We start from the raw sequence: 23,425 nt of genomic DNA on the forward strand, positions 1-23,425 counted from the left end.
GCTTGCGGGTCAGCTGAGGCACATGCTGCCCACTTGGTGCAACAGCTGCCTCTGATTGCCTTTCACATGGGCAAAGCTCTGAGGCTGGATCCCAGAGTCTCAGGGGAAACAGAGTATATAGGTCCCTCCCCGCCAAGAGAGGGTCTTGCCCTAGCCTAGGCTGTCTTGGAATTCACTACCTAGTCTCAAGGTAATCCTTCTACGTCTGCCTCCCAAGTGCTGGGATTAAAGGCATGTGCCAACATGCCTGGCTTTATAAAGAAAAAGAAAAAAAAATATTCTGATTGTTCGAGGTAGGGTCTCACTGTAGCCCAGGCAGACCTGGAACTCACTATGTAGTCTCAGACTGGCCTCCAACTCATGGTGATCCTCTGCCTCCTGAGTGCTGGGATTAATGGCAGGTGCCACCACACCCAGCTTAAGAAATATTTTATTTATTTTATCTGAGAAAGAGAGCAAAAGAGGGAGGAAGGGAGAGAGAGAGAGAGAGAGAATAGGCAGTTCAGGACCTTTAGCCGCTGCAAACAACTCCAGACATATGTGCCACGTTGTGCAGCTGGCTTATGTGGGTCCTTTGGTTTTGCAGGCAAGCCCCTTAACCACTGAGCAATCTCTCTAGCCTAAATGTATGTATATATGCGTGTGTGTGTGTATATTGTTTTTTGTTTTTTCGAGGCAGGGTCTATCTCTAGCCCAGGCTGACCTGGAATTCACTATGTAGTCTCCGGCTGGCCTTGAACTCAAAGTGATCCTACCTTAGCCTCCAGAATGCTGGGATTAAAGGTGTGACCACCACACCCTGTTTTATGAGGTTCTGAGGAGAGAACTCAGGGCTTCTTGGTACATGTTAGGTTTGTATGCTACCAGCTGAGCCACATCCAGCCCCATGAAATTTTAAATTATCACAATGACTTCAAAAATTAAGAGGAGTGTGCTGGAGGGCTGGCTTAGTGGTTAAAGCGCTTGCCTGCGAAGCCTAAGGATCCAGGTCCCATTATCCAGATCCCACATAGGCCAGAGGCACATGATGGCCCGTGTATCTGTAGTTTGTTTGCAGTGGCTAGAGGCCCTGGCGTGCCCATTCTCTCTCTCTCCCTCTATCTTTCTTACTCTGTGTCTGTTGTTCTCAAATAAATAAATTAAAAAAAAATTAGAAAAGGCCGGGCATGGTGGTGCACGCCTTTAATCCCAGCCCTTGAGAGACAGTGGTAGGAGGATCGCTGTGAATTTGAGGCCATCCTGAGACTCCATAGTGAATTCCAGGTCATCATGGGCTACAGTGAGACCCTACCTCAAAAAAAAAAAAAAGAAAAGAAAATAAAAGAAAAGGGCTGGAGAGATGGCATAGCAGTTAAGGCACTTGCCTGCAAGGCCAGAAGACCCAGGTTGATTCTCCAGTACCCACGTAAAGTGAGATGCACTAGGTGGCACATGCATTCACAGTGGCATTCTCTCTGCCTCTCTCTCATTCTCTTTCAAATAAATAAATAAAATAATTAGCAAAAATCAAACCAAAAAAACCCAGGGATGGTGGTGCACGCCTTTAATCCCAGCATTCAGGAGGCAGAGGTAGGAGGAATACTGTGAGTTCAAGGCCAGCCTGGGACTGTAGAGTGAGTTCCAGGTTAGTGTGGGCAAGAGTGAGACCCTACCTCAAAACAAACAAACAAAAACCAAAAGTCTGGGTGTGGTGGCACATACCTTCAGTTCCAGCACTTGGGAGGCAGAAGTAGGAGGATTGCCATGAGTTTAAGGCCACCCTGAGACTACACAGTGAATTCCAGATCAGCTTGGGCTAGAGTGAGTCCCTGCCTTGAACCCCGTCCTCCCCCCAAAATTAGAGAGTCTTAGGTCCTGAAATTCCACTACTCCTCTGGGATCCCTGTAGGGATGGGTGTGTGTGCTAAAGCTACTGGGACCCTAGAACCTGCTGCTGTGGCCTGAGCGGGAAGAGGCTTACCCGGGGCCCTGTGGCTCCGTCTGCGCCTGGGTTTCCGGGCTCACCCTGCGGAGACAGATGGATATCACCTGGTGTTCATCTTCAGGGCCCTGTGTCTGGAAGGGCCCAGTCCCACATGCTGCAGCTGAATGTCACTTGTATGATCTTCTAGGAATGGGACTCCTGCCAGACCCTCCTCTGTCGCACACTGTAGTGATAGGGACACTGAGGCCCCGTGGTGGGTTATCCCCGAGCCTCAGCCTTGTCCCTCACTCAGATCCACAGCCACCCTCCTCCAGACCAGCTGAGTGAGAGTCCAAGGGGACCCCTAGCCTAGGCCCTCCTGGGGCTCCTCCTTGAAAGTGCAAACTCAGATGATGGACGACAGATGGGCGATGGCGTGAGTGGGACTTTCAGATGCCAGGGCAGAGCATCACAATGTCACCTTTGGTCCTGGGACACCGTCTGTGCCGTTCTCTCCTTGGAGCCCCGTATCTCCTGGCTCCCCCTGAAACAGACACATCTACAGTGATGGCAAGCTTGGGACAGCGGGGTCTTGTTCTCAGACGACACGGTGCACATGGCCTTCTGTACTGGGGATTGGACCTCAGGGCTCCGCCCAGCCCGGGAAAGTTAGGATCACAGCTACCGACTCAAGGGACTTTTTTTTTTTTTGAAGTAGGGTCTCACTTAGCTCAGGCTGACCTGGAATTCACACTATGTAGTCTCAGGGTAGCTTTGAGCTCACAGTGATTCTTCTACCTCAGCCTCCCAAGTACTGTGATTAAAGATGTGTTCCACACGCCCAGCTCCACAGACACCTTTTTCTTTGGGTCTTGGTGCAGAACTGGGGTGGCTCAGGAGCTCAAGGGACCATTATGTGTGTATGTTCATAGTATATGTGTTCACATGTGCATATGAGGGTGTGGGGGCCATGGGGTGACACTGGTTGTCTTCCTCAATCGCTGTCCACTTTATTTACCGAAGCAATGTTTCTCATGAGAACCCAGGGTGTTCCAGGTCACTTGCCAGCTTGCTTAAGGGATCCTGTCTCTGCCTTCCACATGCCGGGATTACAGGTGAGCAGAAAAGTGCGTCCTGGGGGTCTGAAGTCCGGTCCTCATGGCCAGGGCAATGTTCCCAGAGCCATGTCTCGAGTCCTGTTTTCTGTCAGGTCTCACTCATAGGCCACGCTGGCCTCAAGCTCGGACACTCCTGATTTAGTCTCCTGAGTGCTGGGGTTACAATTGTGTGCCACTATGTTTGGTTTTAAGGGACATTTTTTCGCTTTTTCTTTTTTTCTAGGTAGGGTCTCTCTCACTCTAGCCCAGGCTGACCTGGAATTCACTCTGTCATCTCAAGGTGGCCTCGAACTCACAGCGCTCTTCCTATCTTTGCCTTCTGAGTATTGGGATTAAAGGTGCGTACCACCATGCCTGGCTTTTAAGAGACATTTTGAGCTGGGCGTGGTGGCTCAAGTTTATAATCCCAGCAGTTGGAGGCCAAGGTAGTAGGATTGCCACAAATTCCATGTTACACTGGGCTAGAGCAAGACTCTGCCTCAACTGCTGTTACCCTCTCAAAAAGGGGCGGCATTTTGAAGGCAGGCTGGCCAGGATGTACATGACTGTGTCAACGGATTGAGGGACTGGGGTGTGCAAACGACACCTTATCTCTGGCTTGGATGAGGCAGAAAGCGAGGCACCTGTGGAGGGAACCAAGAGGACTTGGAGAGCGAGGGGAGACAGATGGACCGGATGAGCCACCGGGCCTGTGGTCAAGGCTGCCCCGGGCCCCTGCTGCCTGACTCTGGCCTGCTGTGCACCTCAGCCCATGGCCCTATAGGTGACGGTCAGTACAGGGGTGCCCAGAGGCAGATGGCAACTGAGCAGCGACGGAAGAGGAGGAAGGCATGCACTCACCTTGGGTCCTGGGGGTCCAGGGAGTCCTGGCTGGCTGGGCACTCCATCGTCCCCCTGAGAAGAGAACAGCTGGGGCTGTAGCCAGCACACCTGGGCACAGAAGCCACATTCTTGAGTAGCCAGCTGGCCCCTGCTGCTCTGGACGCCCCAGCATACCCATCCAGCCCAAGACCAGAGCCAGAGCTGAGGCAGCTCCTCTGTGCTCTTTACCCTCTAGAACAGAGCTCATGCCAGACCCACCTCTCCCCCACATCTAGCAGTCCAGAGCCAGCCTAGCAGGCATTTGCCGGAACACTGGATAGACAGATGAGCAAATGCACCCATTCAACAAATGTTTTATGAGCACCCTCTGGAGGCCAGGCTGACAAGACCCCTGCTCTGGGGAGTCAGAGGAGAACAAGGGACAGACAGGAGGGAAGCAAACAGCAGGCACCATGGCAGACGGGGTGTGCGTGCTGGGAAGAGACTGTGAACCTGGCCCACGGGGAGGGACTTGACGCTCCTGGAGAAGGGAGCAGTTCTGCTGAGAACTGGATGAGGACAGGGAGGCCCGGCCAGGGGATAGGAGGGGAGATCATTACAGGTCAGTGATTTTCAAGCCTGTGTGCTCAGAATCACCCAGAGGGCTGACTGTGGGGCCACATGCCAATGTCTCTGATTCAGTGGGTCTGGGGATGCCTCAGAATTTCCATTCCTAACCAGGTCTCAGGTGACAGCTGTCCCTGCCAGTCCCGGGCCACACTTTGAGAATCATGAGGCAGCCCTGAAGAGGGCACAACTGTGATGGGTTTGAGGAAGGGGAAGAGTGAGTGAGTGAGTAAATAAATGACTGAAACTCTTGCCTCACTGAAACAGGACAGGGCAGCTATCTAGAGTGAGGACTTGGGTCTGGGGAAGAGAAGGGACAACCCTGTCCCCAGCCCACCCTTCATCCAGCCACAAGGCCTCCTCACCTTCTTTCCAGGAGCTCCAGGCTCACCCTGCGGGATAAACAAAACAAGGGTACACAGAGGTCAGTGCTACGGGCTTGAGGTCTGCACACCAGACCTCGGCCTCTTTTTGTACAAGTGGAAGCAATGATGCATGACCCAGAGACCCCTGGCTGTTCTGACACGCAGCCGGGCGGTCCGTCTTGGATCCCATCTAAGCTCTTGAAATTAGGGATGCGGCACCCTCAACTCAGGGATGTCGGGGCACAAGAAAAACCCGAAAGCTCCTGGCTTGCTTAGACACAGTGACTGGAGACCTTGAATATCATCAGGGGGACTCAAGCTTGCCATAAGGGGAGAGAGAGAGCCAGAATCAGAGATTCCTGAGCTGGGCGTAGTGGCGCACGCCTTTAATCCTAGCACACCTGGGAGGCAGAGGTAGGAGGATCGCCGTGAGTTTAAGGCCGCCCTGAGACTACATAGTGAATTCCAGGTCAGCCTGAGCTAGAGTGAAACCCTACCTTGAAAAACAAAACAAAAATACCCAAAAATCAGAACCAGAGATTCTTGAGTGGGTGCGTGCTGCGAAGCACTCTGTTGGAGAGGGGCTTCAGAGGCTGATGCCTGAAAGCCTAATACCTGTGCAGCTTTACCCACAACGACTAAGTTTAGAAGCAACCACGATGCCTTCCGGTGGCTGAATGGGAAGAGGCAGACAATTTAGAAGCGGGTACTAGAAAGACCTACAGAGGAAGGCGTGAGCCATGGAAAGACCAGGGCATCTTTCCTGCACGCTGGGGGTTCTGCCCAGACGCATTCTGAAAGAGACAGGGCCATGGAGGCCGCAGCAGGAGCGGTGGTTGCCAAGGGACAGGGGGAGTATGAAAATGGGGCCACAGTTTTCCGTTACTGTGTGTGTGTGTGTGTGTGTGTGCGTGCGCGTGTGTGTGCACATGCATGCCCTGGAGTGTGTCTTGGCCTAGGCCAGAGCATCTGGCTTGTGAGCTCTGGGCTTCCCCTCGCAGTGCCTCCACTGCCGCAGGCGCACTGGGCTGCACACACTTGCCGCCTTTCCTTTGGCTCTGTGTGTGTTCTGGGAATCTGGATTCTGGTCTGTAGGCTTATAGAGCAAATGCCTTTAACCACTGAGCCATTTCTCCAGGCCCACAATTTTTTTCCATACAGGGTTTTTTTAAAAAAAATTATTTGTATTTATTTATTTGAGAGAGTGGCAGGCAGAGAGAGAAAGAGGCACATAGAGAGAGACAGAGAATAGGCACATCAGGGCTTCCAGCCATTGCAAACGAACTCCAGATGTGTGCGCCCCCTTGTGCACCTGGCTAACATGGGTCCTGGGGAATCAAGCCTTGAACCGGGGTCCTTAGGCTTCACAGGCAAGCACTTAACCGCTAAGCCATCTCTCCAGCCCAAGTTTTTTTTTTTTTTTAACATTAATTGGGGACTTTAATATATGAACATACTGCAAATTAGTCCTATTCCCATGAGGGTACCCTCTCTGCCCCATTGCACTGAGGGCCCTCTTCAGTGGGGGCATCCATCATCACTGTAGGGTAGGTTTTTTTTAAACACAATAATATTACGGTGAGGTGTGATAGTGGAGGGCCATTGCATACTAGTCCAAATCCACGCTGCATGACAGCGTGAGGAAGGGCCCCTGTGAACTATGGAGAGAGATGATGTATCAATCGAGGGTCATCAACTAGTCAGATGTGCCACTCTAGTGGGGGATGCAGATAACTGTGAGTGAGCGTGTGTGTGTGTGTGTGTGTGTGTGCATATGGGAAGGCTCTGCGTCATCCTTTAATGTGGCCATGAACCTAAAGCTTCACCAGAAATGAAGTCTATGAGAAACCAGACAGCAGTTTTGTGTTTCCACTGTGAGTTCAAGACAGGAAAGATCTATCATGTTCCTATTTAAAAGGCAGGTAAGGGCTGGAGGGATGGCTTAGTGGTTAAGGTGTTTGCCTGCAAAGCCAAAAGGACCCAGGTTCGATTCCCCAGGACCCACGTAAGCCAGATGCACAAGAGGGCACACACATCTGGAGTTCGTTTGCAGTGGCTGGAGGCCCTGTCACACCCATTCTCTCTGCCCACCCCCGTCAAATAAATAAAATTATTAAAAGGCAGGTAAACTGAGGTCCACAGATGTGGTGACCTGCATTTCTTTGAACTGGGTCTCTTAACCCTACTGCCTCTGCTTCAATGGAGGGAAGTAAGGGAGGGGAAGGGGCTAGGGTGGATGAGGTTGATGAGCACTCACCTTGGGCCCTGGGGGTCCCTTGGGGCCCTGGAACAAGAGGAGAGAAGGGTTAGTCATTCTGGAGGCTGCTCCTGCGCCTACCTTCTTTATCATCCTCCTCACTCTGGGGTAGTGTCACGTCCCGGAGGAAGAGGAATGCTGTGGCTAGAAGCATGGTTGTGCGGTCCAGCTCTAGGCGTGGCTTCTTATGCCTTGAGCAGGGGCTGCATTTGGACTCGAGTGGTTTCAGTGGTTACTGCAGACTCCCACCCAGGAAGGGGAGGTACTAGAACTGTGCCTTGGCTGGGGCCCTTCCTCATCCACTCCCCCGTGTGGCAGAGGGGTAGGCGCCCAGGTGTGTGCAGGCATGTCTGCCCATGCAGCCCTGGTGTGCGTGTATGCAGGTGGGATGGCTTATCATGGTAGTCAACTTAGGATCTTCATGAAAACAAACCTCTGGGTGTGTCTGAGGGTGTTTCTGGAAAGGTTTAATTAAGGGGGACGACACGCCCTGACCGAATAAACAGGGAAAAAGGAAGGAGCCAGCTGAGCATTGGCAGTCTTCTCTCTGCTTCCTAAGTACGGCTGCGGTCCTCACGTCCCTGCCTTCTCTGCCGTGCTGGGCTGAATCCCTTCTTAACCGTGAGCCAACATGACCCCTGACTCCTTAGGTTGCCTTGGTCAGGTATCTTGCCAGAGCAATGAGGAAATAAACTAATGCAACGGGAAAGGGGCTTCCAGGCTGAGGGGCCGGGGTCCTGTCAGCCCAGGCCCCGCGAACGCCCTGGATACTGACCATCTCGCCGTCTTGTCCAGGCGCTCCTTTCGGACCCTGAGGAGGCAGAAGAGAATTGCAGTGAGGGCCCCAAGGATGTTACTTACACCAACTGGACCCAAGCCTCATGCCGGAGCCCAGGCAGGGGTTCTAAGTACATCATCCAACTCATCCTTATTCAACCCTGAGAAGTGGGTGTCATTGTCCCCACTCCACAGATGAGAAGGTTGAGCTTCAGGAAGTGGCGTGCCCAAGGTGACAGGTTCAGATGAACCATTTGAGGGCAGCTGGTCCCACGGGGACCTTGGTGGTAGTCTGCAGAAGCATGGGCCCTGAATTGAGGGGAAGGGCAGGATAGAGTCCCCTGGGCTGTGGTGAGGGTACTAGAATATGGTCTGGCCTCCAGGGTTTGGATCACGACTCCTAGAAGGAAACCTGAGACTTTCTAGTTAGCATTAGGGAGAAGCAGGCAGTGGGGTGGGGGGAAGAGCGAAGGTTGCTAGAGATCCGCAGGAAAGGGCCGCATAGGGGCCTGGGGATCGGAGTAAGGGTAAGGATTGGGGTGAAAGTGCAGCTCAGGTCAAAGCTCGGGTCCACGGGGCTGTTGGGGCTAGACTGGGCTTGGAGTTAGGCTCAGGGTTAGAGTCTAGGTAGGTCTGAGCTGGGGGCATGGACGAGGGCTTGGGGTCAAGGACTTGACTGGGGTTATCCACGGTGTCTGTGGCTACGTCCAAGGCTTGGTTGGTGTAAAGTTCTGATTAGGGTCTGGGGTCAGGGACAGAATGTGGATTACTAGGATTGGGGCTGAGTCAATGCCGGGTCCAGGTTCAGTGTGTGGACTGGGCTGAAGGGTGCTGTTAGGCCCAGGAGGAATGGCGTTGGGACTGGGGTTGGCTCTGGGGTCAGGGCTTGGGTCTGAGTCCGGGTAGGACCAGCTCTTGGGCACCCCAGCTCCATGTTTTCTCTTACCGCTGGGCCTTGCGCTCCCCTGGGGCCATCTTTCCCAGTGTCACCCGGTGGGCCCCGGGCACCAGGTGGTCCAGGGGGCCCTGGAGGTCCTGCCATTCCGTCTTGCCCCGGTTCTCCCTGAAAGACATGGGGGTCGCCATGACCCTGAGGGTGGGCTTTGGCTTCAGGAGAGACTCCTTCGGATGGGCAGCCCCTGTGCCTTCCCCTGCCCTCGTTCTTGCAGCGGGCTCACAGGGCGGGGCTTTGATGGTTCCAGTCTGGCCTTTTCTTGGCAGCTGCATGAAGGGACTTTGATGTAAAAGGCCCAGTAGGACCCTTTACATTGCAAGGAACGTGTCACCTCCCCAGCACCTGAAACCCAGGTCTGGTGTTAAGAGAGAGAACATCCACTGGTGTGAGAGAGAGCACACTGTGCCAGCCAGCGTTCTTTCAGACAGGGGACAAGGACCTCCTGACCCTCTTTTCCTGCATTAAAAGTGATGCAGCCAGGGCTGAATAAATGGCTTAGCGGTTAAGCGCTTGCCTGTGAAGCCTAAGGACCCCGGTTCGAGGCTCAATTCTCCAGTACCCATGTAAGCCAGATGCACAAGGGGGCGCATGCATCTGGAGTTCGTTTGCAGTGGCTGGAGGCCCTGGCGTGCCCATTCTCTCTCTCTATCTATCTGCCTCTTTTTCTCTCTGTCTGTCACTCTCAGATAAATAAACAAAAAGCAACAAAAACATTGAAAAAAGAGATGGAGCCAGGCGTGGTGGTATGCACCTTTAATCCCAACACTCAGGAGGCAGAGGTAGGAGGATCACTGTGGGTTTGAGGCCATCCTGAGACTCCATGGTGAATTCCAGGTCAGCCTGGGCCCAGTAACACCCTACCCTGAAAAGCCAAAAAATTAAAAAAAAAAAAATGATGGAAGCACATGCACTCTGGGGCATATTGATTTTATGCTGAAATGACTGTACATGAATGTTCACAGCAGCTTAGGTTAAAATGTCCTTCCATGGTAAATGGTAGAGTCGGGGTCCATCTGTATTATGGGGTGCTGCTCAGCAGTAAATAGAAAAGCAGCAAGTAGGGTGTGGTGGCTCGTGCCTGTAATCCCAGCACTCAGGAGGCTGAAGCAAGAGGATTTCTGTGAATTCAAGGCCAGCTCAGGCAGCAGAGTGAGATCTCACTTCACACACACACACACACACACACGCCCACAAACAGCAAGTCTGATGCAAGCAGCAGCTTGGATACATCATAAGGAAATTATTCTGGGTGAAAAATAATAGTCTCAAAACATTACACTCTGTATGATTGCATACAGCTAATATTCTTTTTTAAATTATTTACCTATTTGAGACAGAGAATGGGTGTACAAACTATAGATACATGCACCACCTTGTGCAGCTGGCTTATGTGGGTACTGGGGAATTGAACCTGGGTCTTTGGGCTTCGCAGGCAAGTGCTTTAACCACTGAGCCATCTCTCCAGACTCTTCCTTTAACATTTTTTAAAATATTTTATTTATTTATTTGAGAGCGACAGAGACAGAGAGAAAGCTAGATAGAGGGAGAGAGAGAGAGAATGAGCGCACCAGGGCTTCCAGCCTCTGCAAACGAACTCCAGACACGTGCGCCCCCTTGTGCATCTGGCTAACGTGGGACCTGGGGAACCGAGCCTCAAACCGGGGTCCTTAGGTTTCACAGGCGAGCGCTTAACCGCTAAGCCATCTCTCCAGCCCTTTTTTTTTTTTTTTTAAATATTTTATTTAACACTTTTTTTTCGAGGTAGGGTCTCACTGTGGTCCAGGATGACCTGGAATTAACTATGTAGTCTCAGGGTGGCCTCGAACTTATGACAATCCTCCTGCCTCTGCCTCCAGAGTGCTGGGATTAAAGGTGTGTGCCACCATGACTGGCTTTAAATTTATTTTATTGACAACTTCCATGATTATAAACAATATCCCATGGTAATTCCTTCCCTCCCCCCACTTTTCCCTTTGAAACTCTATTTGCCATCATATCCCCTCCCCTGTTCAATCAGTCTGTCTTTTATTCTGATGTCATCATCTTTTCCTCCTATTATGATGGTCTTGTGTAGGTGGTTAGAGTCAGGCACTGTGAGGTCATGGATATCCAGGCCATTCTGTGTCTGGGGGAGCATGTTGGAAAGAGTCCTACCCTTCCTTTGGCTCTTACATTCTTTCTGCCACCTCTAGCTACTTTCTTGAATGGAAGTTATACTCATGGAGATTAGTGGTTGCTGGAGGTTAAGGATGGGGGAGAGATGGAGGAGAGAGGTAATCCTTACTATGAAAGGACAGCATCTGTGTGGTGATTATAAGTCACCGCATAGGAGACAGCACACCTGGAAATGCATGCACACATGCAGGCACATGCACGCATGCAACCTGGGGAAATCTGAGTAAGGTTGGTGGACTGAATCATGATCAGTTTCCTGGGAGTTAGATTGTATAACGGTGATACAAGATGTCACTCATGGGGGCAACTGGATGAAGAGTTCATGAGATGGTATTTATTACAAATGCATGTGAATCTAATTATCTCAAAATAAAAAAAGGCAACAGCAGCAGGCAGTGAAGAGTCAGTCACACAGTCTCACGTAACGCCATGACCCTGACTCCTGGACACAGTGTCCCTACTGGGTCAGACCTCAGGCAGACAGAACTCTCACTTCTTGGCCCAACCTGCATGAAAGGAAGCTCACAGCATGTCTGGCACCATTCTGCAGCCCTAGAAGGGCCTGCCCAACACTGGCACCAGCCACATTCAGGTCTTTCTCAATGTCCAGTAACCAAGAAAGGAAGAAGCACTTGACTTGTTTTTCCAGCTAATGCATGAATAGAAGCGCTCTGCATCGACCACTCAGATTTTCTGATCAGTACGGCAGGGCCGCAATCAAGGGGTTATAATTCCAGACAAAAAAGAACTGGTGTTGAGGAAGGGAAGGTGGCTCGGCTGGCAGAATGAAGCCCCAGCGCTGCATAAACGGGGCAGAGTGGGTGGTGCGTGCTTGTCAGCCTGGCCCTCAGCAGGCCGAGGCACGAGAATTACAAGTTCAGGGCTGTTCTTGTGTACATAGTGAATTCGAGGCCATCCTGAGATACCTGACACCCTGCCTCAAAAACAAATAAATGAAGAAGAAAACCAAAAGCCTAACATCGTGGCTAGGTCCCCCAGAGTCATGAGGCACCAGATCAGGGAGGATTTGCTTGGTCGTCCTGCTGCTTCCCGTACGGCTCAGGTGCAGCCCCTGGCCTGGACTACTCATTGAGGCAGCAGGACCGTTTCAGCTCTTGAATAGGTGTTTTGGAAGGTTCTGGCTTTCTCCCCTGACCAACCTCTCCCTCCCTTTGGGCCTGGATGGCTGAGGTCTGACCCTGGAACGGTGGGGTGAGTGGGGCGAGCAGAGAACATCAACCAGCAGGCACCGTCCCCTCACAGCAGTCTACCTTGAGGACGTGGAGCGTGTACCCGCGATGGTCTGTGCTTATAAAGCCTGCGTTGAGCCGTGGGAATACCATCTAGTTGGCAAACAGGTAGTATGATCAGACAAGCAGAAGGGGGTTTTCAGAAATTACAAGGCCACGTGACTCATCCCAGACCAAGGCAGCACGTGGCTGGGCGTAGTAACGCTTTGCTCCAGAGATGGCTGCCATGCTGGCTCCTGGCCCCATAGGCTCTTCTAGAACTCCCTGTTTGGAGCCAATGCCTATTTCTCCACCTTCCATGACTGGTTTGACCAGTAGAACCGAGCAGGTTGATATGCTATGCCCATTCTGGGTAGGGTCCTGGGAGGTTCCTCCCCAAGCCCCTCCAAGGACCCGACTGCCACCTTGGAAGAAGCCGGTGACAAGTGCAAAGCCGCTCGCAGGACCCTTCCAGCCGAGCCGCCCACGGGTGGGAGCGTGTGAGGGTTTCGTGTCACCCCTCAGGACCAGCTGCTATGCCAGCAGCCACAAGAGAGACCTTAGCTAACACAGGGACCGTGAGACACCAACGAATTGTCTTTTTAAGCCACTGAACCTTTTGGAGGGGGTAAGCTGTTCCACAGATGACTTGAACATCGGAAAACAAGGAGATATCCTTTTAGAGGCGAGGGGCTTGGGGCACAATGTGCTCTTTTATGACCCCAGAGCCAGCTGGATTCAATGGACAATCCCTCTGACAAGACGAGCTTCTATAAACTACCTGAAAGCAAGATTTCTCACAGCAGCCACAGAGCGACAGGAGCATCTTTGACGTCAGAGAACTTTCTCCACCTGTACATGGCCCCGGTCCTGCTCGCCCATCAACAGCCCCAGCGTGGCACAGCAGCGGATCTCAGCTGCCTCACCTCATTTCTTGCTCTCTCTCACAGTCCCAACTACTCTGTGGCAAGGGCCCCAGTGTCCTATTTCACAAAACCTGGACTCCAAGCCACGAGGCTGCAGAGCAGGGTCCCAGCCCGGCCTGACCACAAAGCCCAGGCCGTGTCTCTGTCCTGTGCTCCCACCTTCTCCTGCCCAGGGACAGGGCCCTCCTCTGGCTCAAGCAGCTCACTCGTCCTCATCCCTCCTCCTGCCCTCAGGGTTTACGCATGGTTGATGTGGGTGATGGGGCCTTGGGCTACAATGTCCTTCCCACAACCTTCTTAGATAGGCTCAGCCTCCTCTGGACAGCTGATGTCCACGTCACCATCTCTGTAGTCCAGGCATCCTGTCTGGAACATGCTGGAAATGGCGAGGGCCCCTGTCTAGGGCTACTAAAGTGCTCCTCTGCTAGGACTCACTTTGGGGGCCACCTCACGTTCAGCACTAGCACTTCCGAGTTCCTGGGCTCAAGGGCACTGGGAGTAGAGGTGGGCGAGAGGAGGATTCTGTCCACCGGCCCCACACAATGTCCTGGCTGCCCTCTTGCATGGTTGTAATGAATCTTCATGGAAGCTGCTTGGGAGGGGGTGGAGGGCTGTCACCCCACTCATGGTTGAATTGACTAAGCCACAGGGAGAAGTGACTGTTCAAGGTCACCGAATGGGAAGTGGCAGGGCCGAGCTGTGGGGCCAGATCTGCAGAGGGGGCTCCCCACGGTGGTTGTGGGCGGGGAGGGAGGGCTGCCTCACTAGCCTCTTCCTGTGACAAGCTAGCAGGAGCTGGGACCCGGGGGAAAGACCAGAAATGCCCTACTATAATAATATCAAACAAACCATGGGGGGTGGATGAGAAAGGCGGTGCTCCATTCTTACCCGCGGGCCAAAGTCTCCTGGTGCACCCTGGGGACCAAGCACAAGGAGGAAAGTCACCTCTGCTTCCTTGTCTTTGCACATCACCTGCTGAGCACTACTCCGCGCTTCACAAACGTGGCCTGACCTGCCCTCCTCGCTCCTTTCCTCCAAAGTGGGGGCGGAGGGGCCGGGTAGTCTGCCCCAGGTCACCCCACCAGCTGACTGAAACCTTACCTATGGCTGCTGCCTAGCCATTGAACCCAGACGTGGTGTGGCAGGGACAGGGACAGGGACAGCTGCTCCCACTGTGTTCCCTGGGAGTCCCCGAACCTTGGGCTAGTGAGGGATAACAGTGACGAACCGTCCACTGGGCCGTGGAATTTTGGCACAGGGGTTAAGCAGCCATAGACATCAAGACACCAGCTGCTGCTGCTCCTCTTCCTCCTTCTTTTCCTTTTTTTCTGAGGTAGGGCTTCACTCTAGCCCAGGCTCCCCTGGAATTCACTATGGAGTCCCAGGGAAGGCAGCAGCTTCTCTTTGCTGTCAGAGCCCCTAGATTGCCTCTCCTGCTTGGTGGCAGCCGCCAGAGCCCGCAGGAAACCAGTCACGACTCTACCAGTTGTGTCCGTGTCTTCCACGTCAGGGAAGACCACGCGGCCGTGACCGCTTGCAATCTTCCCCATGGCTCAGGGAGGCTGGTTCTGATTTACAGGTGGGGAAATGGAGGTCCAAGCTGGGCAAGAGTGCAAAGGAAAGCCGGGCGTGGTGGTGCACGCCTTTAATCCCAGCACTCGGGAGGCAGAGGTAGGAGGATCACCATGAGTTCCAGGCCACCCTGAGACTCCATAGTGAATTCCAGGTCAACCTGGGCCAGAGCGAGACCCTACCTCAAAAAAAAAAAAAAAAAAAAAAAAGGAAAAAAGAGAAAAAAAAAAAAAACGAGTGCAAAGGGGAGGTGCTGAACACCAGATCCTGTGCTTTTCTCCAGCTCTGTCAGCCTTGCTGGTGGCCTGGAGCACAAACCTGCCCTACCTGGGTGGGCACACAACGGCAGGCTCTGCCACCCAATCTCTCACTTCCCTGTCCAAATCCATGTGTGGCCTCTGGAGGTTTTGCGCGGCCATGCCCTTCTGCGGTCGGTTCTGGTTCCTCCTCTGCCCCCTCCACCAGGGCTGCACGCGTGTCTTCCACTTTTTTCAGAGTAACCCGGTGGTCCCATATAAGTGCTAAGAACCAGGGACACCACGGCTCAGAGCTGTCAGCTTCTCTCCTTCAAGGGCAGTGGCCCCTTGGAGTCTGGGCTCCATCCAGCCATCCAGCCATGTGCCCGCCCACCTATCACCATCAGTGCGTCCATCAATGCATTCACCCACCCACCAGCCTACAAGGGCTGCAAAGCCAGCCCTTAGACATGGGTATTCCCGAGGGTGCACTCTTCCCACAATCCCCGCTCTTTCTCCAAGCTCCTCAGCACCCTGCTCACTGCCAGAAGCTTGTTGTTCTGGGCCTTTGAGTTTCGATACTTTTGGGCACCAGGTCTCAGATTCCATGCTTCTGGTGTGCTGGGCTGTCAGATGTAAGCGTTGTAACTATTTTAGGAGACAGGCATTATTCACTCCACTTTATAGGTAGCTTTGTCAGATGTGAGCCTTGTAACCATCTTAGGAAACAGGTTTGCTCACTCCACTTTATAGATGGTGAAACAGAGGCTCTAGAAGCAGCCTTGATCTGGTTAAGTTTATACCTTGGAAACTGGGGTTTGGAGGCAGGTTTCTGTTATCCATCAGCCCACAGAATTCAGACAGCATCTGGTAGCACTTACCTTTTCCCCTTTGGGGCCTGGAAGTCCCTGGAGAAGGAAGATGAAGGAAGAATCATCAGGAGCGAGGACAGCTAGGCTGGCTCCATGTCTGGCTGTCCCACAGCTTTGAGGGAGGAGCCGTGAGGCCAGGAGAGTGGTGGGCAGCTGAGCCTGTTAGCCAGTACTGAGCTGTCCTGTTGACTCCTGGAAGCCCTACACCTGTCCTCAGCATGAGGGGGCTGAGGACAGGAAAAGGGGCAGGTGCACCAGCCACTCCTCACTGCTCAGCATCTGCTTGTGCCTGGATACCACTGAGGAGGCCACTACCCTGAGCTGTCAGATCCTGTCACTGAAGTGTCCTCTCCTTCAAGGGCAGTGGTTCTGTGGAGTTTGGACTCCATCTACCTGTCCCTGGAGGGGTCATCCATCCATCCATCCATCCATCTACTTATCTATTCACTTATCCATTCACCCCCATTTATCCATAATCCACTCATCTACCCATCTACCTATCCATCCACCACCCACCCATTGGTCCACAGTCTGTTCATCTATTAATCTAACCATCTAGTCATCTATTTATCCATACATCAACCCATTTATCCATCCATCCACCCACCCATCCATCCATCCACCCATCCATCCATCCATCCATCCATCCACACACATTCATCTACTTATCTATTCACTTATTCATCCACCCCATTTATCCATAATCCACTCATGTATTCATCTACTTAACCATCTACCCATTTATCCATCTAGTCATCCATCCATCTGTCCCATACATACATTCATCTATTTGTCTACTGACTTATCTATCCATCCATTTATCCACAATCTACTCATCTATTAACCTACCCATTTATCCACCTACTGATTCATACATCCACCTATTTATCCATCCATCCACCCATCCACCCACCCACCCATCCATCCATCCATCCACCCATCCATCCATCCATCCATCCACCCATCCATCCACACACATTCATCTACTTATCTATCCACTTAGTCATCCACCCCATTACCCACAATCCACTCATCTATTCATCTAGCCATCCCTTTACCCATTTATCCATCCTTCTATCCATCCACCTGCACCCACTCACTAGTCCATCTGAGCGTCTTTTCGTCTGTCTACTTCCACTTATTTAATAGTGCTCATGTCTCCTGTGTGTCGTGTTCATCTACTGAGGACGCCTGTAGACCACTGGGCTTCTCAGCCCGGTGCCCACCGTGGAAGCCTTGAGAATGTAGCAGAGACAGTGTGCAGCTGGAGCCCGCAGGGAGGGGCCTGTGGGCTTCGAAGGTTGACTAGATACTGGGCCTGTGCTGCCCGCAGTCTCTACAAGCCCACAGCATCTCCTGAGGGAGAAGTGAACACACCCAGTTGCAGCCCACCCAGGACCACTTACAATTGCCCCGTCGCTACTTACAGGTTTGCCATCCAGACCCAGTGGTCCCTGGAATGAGAGAGCAGAGGTTACACATGGGAGCAGCCCTTCCTCCCCGTCCTATGTCCTGAGCCCAGGGGTCAAGGCGCATCCCATGTGGACCACATGGGGAACACGGTATGGATTTGTATTGTCTGCCGCCCAGAATCCCCTCCTCTGGTGACAGAAGCCCTGTTCTCTAAAGGCCTCCCCTCATAGTTACAGTGGGGCTGTGCACACGACCACATTCCCTTGGCAAGGGTGACAGGTCCAGGCAGTGGCCTGGGAAGCAAGCTGAGCCATGGGCGGCACGCCTGGGATTTCAAATGGTGGTCTCTAGGAGGAACTCTTCTCCCCCTGGGGCTGAGCTTGGGTCCCTGGGCCCACCACGGAGAGGAGAGCAGAGCTGAGAGGAGAAGGACAGGGCAGAGGCCTGAAGCTGCACAGTTTGGAGCCTGTGTCTGTCTTTCCCTTACGCCAGCTTGAACTGTGACTTGTCACTTGTGACCGGCAGAGTCCAGAGAAGGCTGAGTGTCCGGCACGGCTGTGGCACGTGCGGGCAGCAGGGGAGGCTGAGAGGAGCCAGATCACACCCGGGCAGAGGCGGACAGAGTTGCATTTCGGCACCTCTGGGGCCTCTGTGATGACCCTCTGCAGAGGACCAGTGACCGTGTGGGGCCCCCGTCACCTGCTCACCCACCTCACCTGCCACCCACAGGCCTCACTCAGGAGGACGCTGCCATCCCTGCCTTCCTTCTCACCACTGTCCCCTTAGCCCCAAGTGCACTTGACCCTTGACCCCAGAAGTAGGGCCCGCAGCACCCCCTTTCTGAGTCTTTGCACACACTGTCCACCTGCCTGGCTCACCCTTCCTCCCTCTGCACGCCTTTAGCTTGGCCATTTCCTCTCTCACCAAGCCCTTGGGCTTCTCTGCTGCCCAGCGACATAGTCTAATGGTCACATGTGACATGCCACATGGCCAGCGTGTGCTCTGCACAAGTCTCCAGTAGAGTCACGGAGAGAGTGCTCCCCGGAGGAGGGCTCGGGCGACCCTGCATGGAGCACGCGGCCAGGAGATGTAGCTCAACTCAAAGCAGCACAGCACGTGGGGAACGAGGTGTGTGCTGGACGGTTAATACTGGCCTCCTGAGACAGGATCGGGAACCACCTGCGAGACAGACCTCTGGGCTTGTCTGGGAGGGAGATTCTAGTTTTCTAGTTGAGGGGGAGTCTGCCCCGCCTGTGGGCAGCACCAGGGCTGGGGTCCTGGACTGAAAGGAAAGGAGAGTGGGCTGAACACCGGCGCTCACGGCTCTCTGCTGCCTGACTGTGCAAACAGCGTGACTAGACACGCCGTGCTCCTGTCCCAAGCGTTCCCTGCCACGCGAGGCAGCACACCCTTTCCAAGCTCCAACCCAAATCAGCCTTGCTTCCCTTAAACTTTGGTCTTGTCAGGCTGGGGAGACGGCTTTGCGGTTAAGAGCTTGCCTGTGAAGCCTCAGGACCTTGGTTCGAGGCTTGATTCCCAGGACCCCAGTTCATATGACACCCACAATGAAGGTGGGTCTTGCCACTTTAATTAATGTAGTCAAGATAATTCCTCACAGACATGCCCAGTGGCTAACCTAATCTTAGCTACAGCAATAAGGCAAGAGACACTCATAAAAGGGATATAAATTGGAAAAGAAGAGATCAAATTATCATTATTTGCACATGTTATGATTCTATACATAAAGGACCCTAAGCACTCCATCAGCAAACTGTTAGAGCTGATAAACGCTTTCAGCAACGTAGCAGGATACAAAGTAAACACAGAACTCAGTAGCTTTCCTATATGCTAACAACAAACATGCAGAGGATGAAATTAGGGAATCACTCCCATTCACAACTGTCTAAAAAAAAGTACCTTGGAATAAACCTAACCAAGGAAGTGAAAAATCTCTATAATAAAAACTTTAAAATACTTAAGAAAGTTGGCTGGAGAGATGGCTTAGTGGTTAAGTGCTTGCCTGTGAAGCCTAAGGACCCTGGTTCTAGGTTTGATTCCCCAGGACCCATGTTAGCCAGATGCACAAGGGGGCGCACGCATCTGGAATTCGTCCGCAGTGGCTGGAAGCCCTGGCATGCCCATTCTCTCTCTGCCTCTTTCTCCGTCTGTCACTCTCAAATAAATAAATAAAAATAAACAAAAAAAATACTCAAGAAGGAAATTGCAGAGACACTAGGAAATGGAAAGACACCTCATGTTCTTGGATTGAAAGAATCAATATTGTGAAAACATCAGTCTTCCCAAAAGCAATCCACACATTTAATACAATCTCCATCACAATTTCAATGACCAGGCTGGAGAGATGTCTTAGTGGTTAAGGTGATTGCCTGTGGAGCCTAAGGACCCAGGTTCAACTTCCCAGGACCCACATGAGCCAGATACACAAGGTGGTGCATGTGTCTGGAGTTAACTTGCAGTGGATAGAGACCCTGGCACACCCATTCTCTCTCTCTCTCTCTGCTTCCCTCTTAAATAAATAAATAAATAAAAATTCCAGGGCTGGAGAGACAGATGGCTTAGTGGTTAAGGCACTTGCTTGCAAAGTCTAAGGACCCGTGTTCAACTTTCCAGGTCCCACATAAGCTAGATGTACAAGGTAATGTAAGTGCACAATATGTGAGTCCTAGCTACAAATATTTAGATTTGTGTGTGAGTTGGAGTAAAAGTTGGTAGCAGAGGCCAGTAAGCTAGAAAGGAGATATGAGGGAGGACCTCAGGAGAGGGCATTATATATATGTAAGTAGATGAACAGATTACTGGGGTTGTAATGGCCTAAGTGAGGTCAGGGGAAGGGATTGAGTAAAGGAAGGGCAGGGGAAGGATTAATCAAAATTTAAGATGTTGTGAATAAGCCATATGGAAACCCACTTTTTGGAATAATGTTGTATTTAGAAGCCAAAGATTGTTATTAGAAAAATTTCAGTGCCAGGGATGGAATACCTTCCAGTGAGTTGTTGGCCAGGGAGGTCCCTGATGCCCCCAAAACATTATAGGCTACTGCCAAGGCTCTTGGCTTTCCACAAAAAATAGATGGTAAGATTCTCTTGCTGAAGACTCCACATGCTTGGGCTGCAAGGTCAGTGAGAAATCAAGCTGTAGACCATCTGACAGAAAGGTGGAAAAAGCTATACTGCAGGTAGCCCTATGGGACAGAGAGGCCATCAGTGGTGAAAACAGTGGACACTATAAGCCTTAAGTTTGGCCAGCCAGGCCAAATGACCCAACTGGTGCAATAGTGGCACGTCTGTTATGGGGGGGGGGGAATCAACTGCTTTCTAGTTGGACTGGAAGTTCGCTCCATGGGAGGGAATGCACGCCTGCTACTGAAAACCTAGACAAAAGCCCATCATGGGGGAGGTCATAAATTCTAGGGGTGTCATGTCTACTGTTGTCTAGCTAAATGCATATATTATGCTTATCAAACAGCCCCGTAAACACTTTTCTTAAAGTTCACACCCATACATTATGCTGCTCTCACTGTTGGTTAGAGAAGCTTCTTTTTTCAGATGGCAGTGACCACTGGGATGACCCAAAAGGCAGCATGGTGCTGAAGAGAAGTGACAGAGGACTGTTCAGCATTGAAACATCTATCACACCTTCCAAGGCTCAGGGGCTGCTGTAGAAGAGGTGGTGGGAAGAATGTAAGAGCCAAAGGAAAGATAGAACTCCTTATAATGCACTCTTCCAGACACGGAATGACCTGGACATCCGTGACTTCACAGTGCCGGGCACTGCCTACACAAGACCAATATAACAGGAAGATCTTTACAGTGAAGCCCACAGTCTAGGTTTTGGCTTGTAGAGGTAGCTCTGGGCTCACCTTTGTTGGCACCTAGGTAAGAAAAGTGACCCTAGGCCTCTGCATTAATTCCCTGTCTGACTCAATGGTGGCAGTTAATAAAGATTACTGAGAAGTGATGCAGAAGCAGGCAGGAAAACCAACAGCCTGATTTGGGGACATGATTCTATCATCCATCCTGTGCTGGAGAAAGGGTGTGGAGTCGCTTTGAGTATGAACCTCCCAGTATGGAAACTGCCCACATCTCCCCTGCATATTGCCTTTCTCAAACTGCTGCCCCACGCCACTGCCCTGTAGGATACGGACAGAGTTGCCCAAAGGTGGTGGGGGAGGTGGGATTCTGCGGTCTAAGAAGTTTGAGACACACTTGGTTTCACTGTGGAACTGGTTTCTTTCCTGCTAGCCCCATCCAAATAATTTTATTTATTCATTTTTAGAGCGAGAGAGAGAATGAATTGGTGAGCCAGAGCCTCAGCCACTGCAGTCAAACTCCAGATGCTTCCGCCACCTAGTGGGCATGTGCAACCTTGCACTTGCCTCACCTTTGTGTGCCTGGCTTACGTGGGATCTGGGGAGTCAAACATGGGTCCTTAGGCTTCGCAGGCAAGCGCCTTAACCGCTAAGACATCTCTGCAGCCCTGTCCAGATCATCTTTTGCTTGGTGAGTCTCCAAGCAGCAGTGTCTCCAGCCTTACCAGGTCCTTGCCTGAGCCTAGCAAAGCAATGGAGGAAGGCTATGCAGATGGCTGTGAATTAGAAGCTCCCAGGGACTGGAGAAAGCATTGAGTCTAGCTGCTCTTGTGTGTGTGTGTGGTGTGTGCACACACGTGTAGATGAGTGTGGGCACACACATGTGCAGAGGTCAGAGGATAACCATGCCCATCACCCTCAGGCACACCCTCCATCTCTTTTTGAGACAGGCTCTCTCATTGGCTGGGACTTCACCAGTTAGGCTAGATCGGCTGTCCAGATGTCCTCAGAGATCCTCCTGTCTTCACTCCCTCAGTGTTGGGATGACAGGCGTACACCACCACATTCAGCATTTACATATGGGCACTGGGGATGGAATTCAGGTTTTTAGGTACCAACTGAGTCATCTCCTAGCCCTAAGCTTGGTCGATTTTTTTTTTCAAGGTAGGGTCTCACTCTAGCCCAGGCTGACCTGGAATTCACTATGTAGTCTCAGGGTGGCCTTGAACTCATGACGATCCTCCTGGGAAGGGCTTGGGGCTGGTCTGCCTGGAGCCAGGAACAAATATTGCTGTGTATGGTCAGGCTGGACCAAGGCAGAACAGGGCCCAGGCTGAATGTTCTGGAAGGGCAGAACCCCAGACCGGACAGACGCATGCCTTTGGTGGCAGGATGTGGGTGGGTCTGTTTCATCAAGGCAGCTCTCTCCTCCCTGGACAACGGGGTACTGTTCATCAGACATCCTTCCCTCTTTCCTTGTATCTCACGCAAGAAGAAAAGTAGCCAAGGGCAGATTGATAGAGTGACGGTCAGGGTCTTTGGCCTGGCTGGGCTGAGTTCAAATTCTCCCTCTCATCAGCTGTTGAGAGCTCTGGGTCTGTGTGCACACCGCCCCCTGCCAGCCTGCCCCTGCCTGATCAAAGCCATGGACTGCACCAGAAGCTTTCATCGCCTTTACCCTCCGTGAAAACCCCACAGCTGTTTGTTTACGAGCCTTGGTTTCACTTGAAGGGGCTCTTTCCCCAAGGACTCAGCTGGCTTCAGGATGCTCGTGGGTGTGGAAGAAGCAAATAAAACCATAGGCTACACATGAGTGATGGGCAAAGCACCCAGGGCCGGCTCAACCCTTTGCCTCACTCAGGGACTGGGCATGTCCTAGAACCTCACTGGCCTCAACCATAGACTGGCAAGTTCAAGTTGAGTCCCAGGTCAGCCTCCCTTTTTTTCCTCTTCCAGAGCAACCCAAGACACATGGTGCAAGCGAACATGGACGTGACGTTGGCTTCGGCCCTGGCAGGGGAAGTGCTGGAAGTGATCTCTGTGTGGCCTTCTGGTGGGCAGCAGTGGGCTGCTGGGCTGTGCCACCCACTGACGGCTGTTGCCTTGAGAGCCTGCTTCTTCCTTTCTTACTCCACCATGATGTCTCCTTCCTTCCTTCCTTCCTTCCTTCCTTCCTTCCTTCCTTTATTTTTTCCTTTCTTTCTGATTTTATTCTAGCCCAGGTAGACCTGAAATTCAGGGTGATTTTCTTATCTCAGCCTCTAAAGTGCTGGGATTAAGGTCATATACAACCATGCCTGGCTTTTTTGTTGTTTTATTTTTTAACAAATATTTTATTTATGAGACAGACACAGAGAGAGAGAGAGAGAG

At 52.0% G+C, this 23,425-nt stretch overlaps 1 protein-coding gene across 1 annotated transcript in view; it reads right to left on the bottom strand.

Annotated features, from left to right (window-relative positions):
* The window catches only part of Col23a1 (collagen type XXIII alpha 1 chain), a 346,534-nt gene that overhangs the window by 21,023 nt on the left and 302,086 nt on the right, over positions 1-23,425 (bottom strand). Inside the window, exons 6-15 of the mRNA XM_045152308.1 lie at positions 17,241-17,267; positions 15,823-15,849; positions 14,022-14,048; positions 8,795-8,911; positions 7,847-7,882; positions 7,072-7,098; positions 4,815-4,841; positions 3,862-3,915; positions 2,385-2,447; positions 1,961-2,005 (exon numbers count right to left, since the gene is read on the bottom strand). Of these exons, the coding sequence (XP_045008243.1) occupies positions 1,961-2,005; positions 2,385-2,447; positions 3,862-3,915; positions 4,815-4,841; positions 7,072-7,098; positions 7,847-7,882; positions 8,795-8,911; positions 14,022-14,048; positions 15,823-15,849; positions 17,241-17,267 (450 nt within the window). The remainder of the gene's footprint in view (positions 1-1,960; positions 2,006-2,384; positions 2,448-3,861; positions 3,916-4,814; positions 4,842-7,071; positions 7,099-7,846; positions 7,883-8,794; positions 8,912-14,021; positions 14,049-15,822; positions 15,850-17,240; positions 17,268-23,425) is intronic.

This window comes from Jaculus jaculus, chromosome 6, assembly GCF_020740685.1.
Source record: "Jaculus jaculus isolate mJacJac1 chromosome 6, mJacJac1.mat.Y.cur, whole genome shotgun sequence".
NCBI lineage: Eukaryota > Metazoa > Chordata > Mammalia > Rodentia > Dipodidae > Jaculus > Jaculus jaculus.